Source organism: Penaeus vannamei, chromosome 6, assembly GCF_042767895.1.
Source record: "Penaeus vannamei isolate JL-2024 chromosome 6, ASM4276789v1, whole genome shotgun sequence".
Lineage (NCBI taxonomy): Eukaryota > Metazoa > Arthropoda > Malacostraca > Decapoda > Penaeidae > Penaeus > Penaeus vannamei.
This window is the reverse complement of record NC_091554.1, coordinates 13745858-13749242: the sequence shown is the minus strand read 5'-3', so window position 1 is coordinate 13749242 and position 3385 is coordinate 13745858. Positions and strand designations below refer to the sequence as shown.

The following is a 3385-nucleotide window of genomic DNA, read 5'->3' as shown; positions in this document are numbered from 1 at the left end:
TATATATATATATATATATATATATATATATATATATATATATATATACATACCCATAAATAAATACATACACGTACATGTGACTGTATATATATATATGAATATATGCATCATAACAAATATCTTGGTGTTATATGATACAACTCTGGCCATACATTGCCTAAAATTCTGAATGGAAATCAGCTTCACAAAAAACATCCTTCCAGTGCGACATAACCGAGCGGCTGGAGACCGTCGGATGTTCCCTTCGGCCCGCTAAGGCCAGTCGATCCTTGCCCGCAGAGTCGGACCTTTCCGTCCAGTGCGACTGTGACTGCTGCCTCAAGCCACACAAGGACTGCAACAAGTACTACGAGTGCAAGGTAGGACGGGCGACGCCCCCTAAAACCTCTTCGGGTGTTGCACTCAACTTTACTTATGACTAAGGAAAGCGTGATTTTATTAGATTAGAATCACAAAAAATCATAAAGCTGTTATTGAAAAAGAAAATGTATACATTTCTGTTGTATCTAAAATTGCCTTGATTAGACGGCCACATCCATCAAATGCAGTTGCAGAAAATACTATTATTCTTTTCTTTCATTACAGGATAACGTTGCCTACGTCAAGGAGTGCGGAGGTGATCTGGTGTTCAATCCTGCAAAGGAACAGTGCGACCTTCCAACCAATTATGAATGCCCTAAACCAATCATTTGTGGCTGCCATTGCCGATACCCAGTCGACGGGGAGTGCAATGCATACTATGACTGTAAGTAATAATAATGGTAATAAAATATACAACTATTTAATCTTTACCTTGCAATTGTTATTAATGAACTGCCCATGTAATATGTTCTAATTTTCATCCTTTTAACCTTATTGTGATAATCCTATTTACCACTATTAATTGCATTCTTTTAAAAGATTAATTATGATTTTATTCAATTTCTAGGCAAGGACAACGAGGCGGAGAAGAAGTACTGCTCGGAAGGCCTGCTGTTCAACCCCGATACCCGCATGTGCGACATCGCTTCAAATGTCCACTGCCCGACTATCGATCCAACAGTTGGCCCTTGCAATGAAAACGTCTTCGATTCCGATGTAAGTTGCTCCTCTTTCTTTCTTTCTCCAATAATTGATACAAATATGCTAATAAGCAGGCATCAGTTATAAAAGTTATCATATGACACTCATTCAAAAATCTTCTCAACAGCCTGACTGCAAGTTCTGGGCCGCCAACAACGACTGTCACTGCAAGTGGACGGATGGTGACTGCTCTTGGCAACACTTCGTCGCCCGTGCCTGTCCCCGCAGCTGTGGATGCCAAGGCAATGTGGACGTCACGAAGCCTCCTGTAATTGACTACCCTTGCGTGGACTGCTCTACCGGCCAACAGTACTGGCAGCATCCCAGCGACTGCCGCAAGTTCATCCAGTGCACATCGTACGGTCCTCAGGAGATGCCATGCGGAGAAGGAACAGTTTGGGACCAAAACCTGCTCACCTGCAACCATGTATGGGCCACTGAGTGCTTGACAGGCAACTTCCTTCTCACTAACGGAAGCTGTTCAGGATGCTCAGGATGCACTCCTCCAGCAAAGCCCCCAACCAACCCACCAACACACAAACCTGTCACACCAGGCAACTTCACCTGTGTAGATTGCTCCACTGGCCAGCAATACTGGCAGCATCCTACCGACTGTCAGAAGTTCATTCAGTGTGCCCCTTATGGTCCCCAGGAAATGCCATGCCCTGCAGGAACCAGGTGGGACCAGAAGATCCTTACCTGCAACCATGAATGGAACACCCCATGTGTGACAGGGAACTACCTTCTACCCAATGGAAGCTGTTCGGGTTGCACTGGATGCCCAAGTGTGACTGTCCCACCGCCAATTGGATGCGGTGGCGAGAATGCAGACTGCAAGCATTGGGCTGCCAGCGGAGCCTGCACCTGCAAGGCAGGTAGTGACTGTACTTGGGCAAACCAAGTGGCTTCAATGTGCCCCAAGACCTGCCGAGGGGAATGCGGCCCAATTACTTCACGACCAGACGACTGCAACCCCTCGTGTCCTTCTTACAGTGGTCTTTTCCCACACCCAAAGGCCTGCACCAAGTGGGTTCACTGCGATCACTTCATCCCCTACGTGAAGGACTGCCCTGCCGGTTTGCACTTTAACCCAACACTCAAGGTACATAGTGATTTCTTAAGCAAGAACGGAGAACCTTCTATTACACACTATTCCACTTAATCTCATCCTTCATGTCAAATGGGGTCTCCAGTTTTGAGTATACTTGCTTCTGACCATTTTACATGCTTTGATACTTTATGAATATGTTCTGTATCCATGTCATTTGGAACTACATTTTATATTCTATTGGTGATGTCTAAATCTTTACTTGTTTAAAAAGGTATGCGACTGGCCATATAGGGCAGGCTGTACCTCAGGGGAGCACCAGACTTGCGTAATTCCCCCTCCCCTAATCCCTACTGGCCCCCCTCCTACGCCAAGCCCCGAATGCATATGCGAATGTTGCCATCTCCCTCACCCGAATGACTGCGCAGCGTATTACTACTGTGATGTAGGTTATTTCTTGTTTGATTATATTATTTATATTTGATTCACATATCTTTTTTCAGTCTGAAACGTGCACATGATTGAATTTGGTATATCAAAAGCAATCTGAGTGATGTAACATCCAAACACAATGACTCAGTAGAGATTAAAATATTTACAGGTGAACAAGAACAGTACCTTCTTCACGTGCCCATCTGGGCTAGTATTTAACCCGGAGAAGGATACATGTGACTACCCTGAAAATTACCCAGAATGTGTCATTGAACAGCCTCCAACTTGCGAGTGTGACTGTCACTATCCCTCAGGGGTTTGCAGCGAATATTATGTCTGTGAGTGACTAAGTCAACTTCACCAATTGGGTTATCAAACTTCGAACATATTTCTAATTTCAAATGGGTTACTAACGTGCCATGCATAAATATGCCCCTTCTTTAATTGGCGCATGATTTTTGCTTACGTTTTTCCAGGCAATGACGGTACGCCCGAAAAGAGGGAATGCCCCTCCGGTCTCCTCTGGAACCAAGAAACGAAGTCCTGTGATCATGCCGGCAACGTCGATTGCAGCAATCGGCGAACGTAAGGCTTCGATCGTGCAACTAGGCCAGGATTTTCGATCCGAAAGACACATGACACAGAAATCTTCCTTTAACTACAGTGAAACGTTCTCACGACCTTCTTTAAGAATTACGAATTGCCAAAAAGCACGACCAAATGTTTTTTTTTGGAAAAGTTGCTTCCTTGATCTTATTTTTTTATGATATTGTTTCCTGATGATTATGTTTCTTTGTCAAAAATGTGAACTCTTCTTGCAATGCATCTTGAAAAAGCATA

General features: G+C 44.2%; 1 protein-coding gene across 1 annotated transcript in view; it reads left to right on the top strand.

The window, feature by feature from the left end:
- The window catches only part of LOC113816518 (balbiani ring protein 3), a 4671-nt gene extending 1286 nt beyond the window's left edge, over positions 1 to 3385 (top strand). Inside the window, exons 3-9 of the mRNA XM_070122658.1 lie at positions 207 to 362; positions 589 to 748; positions 932 to 1080; positions 1193 to 2167; positions 2388 to 2558; positions 2715 to 2883; positions 3022 to 3385. Coding sequence (XP_069978759.1) covers positions 207 to 362; positions 589 to 748; positions 932 to 1080; positions 1193 to 2167; positions 2388 to 2558; positions 2715 to 2883; positions 3022 to 3134 — 1893 coding nt within the window. The 3' untranslated portion in view covers positions 3135 to 3385. The remainder of the gene's footprint in view (positions 1 to 206; positions 363 to 588; positions 749 to 931; positions 1081 to 1192; positions 2168 to 2387; positions 2559 to 2714; positions 2884 to 3021) is intronic.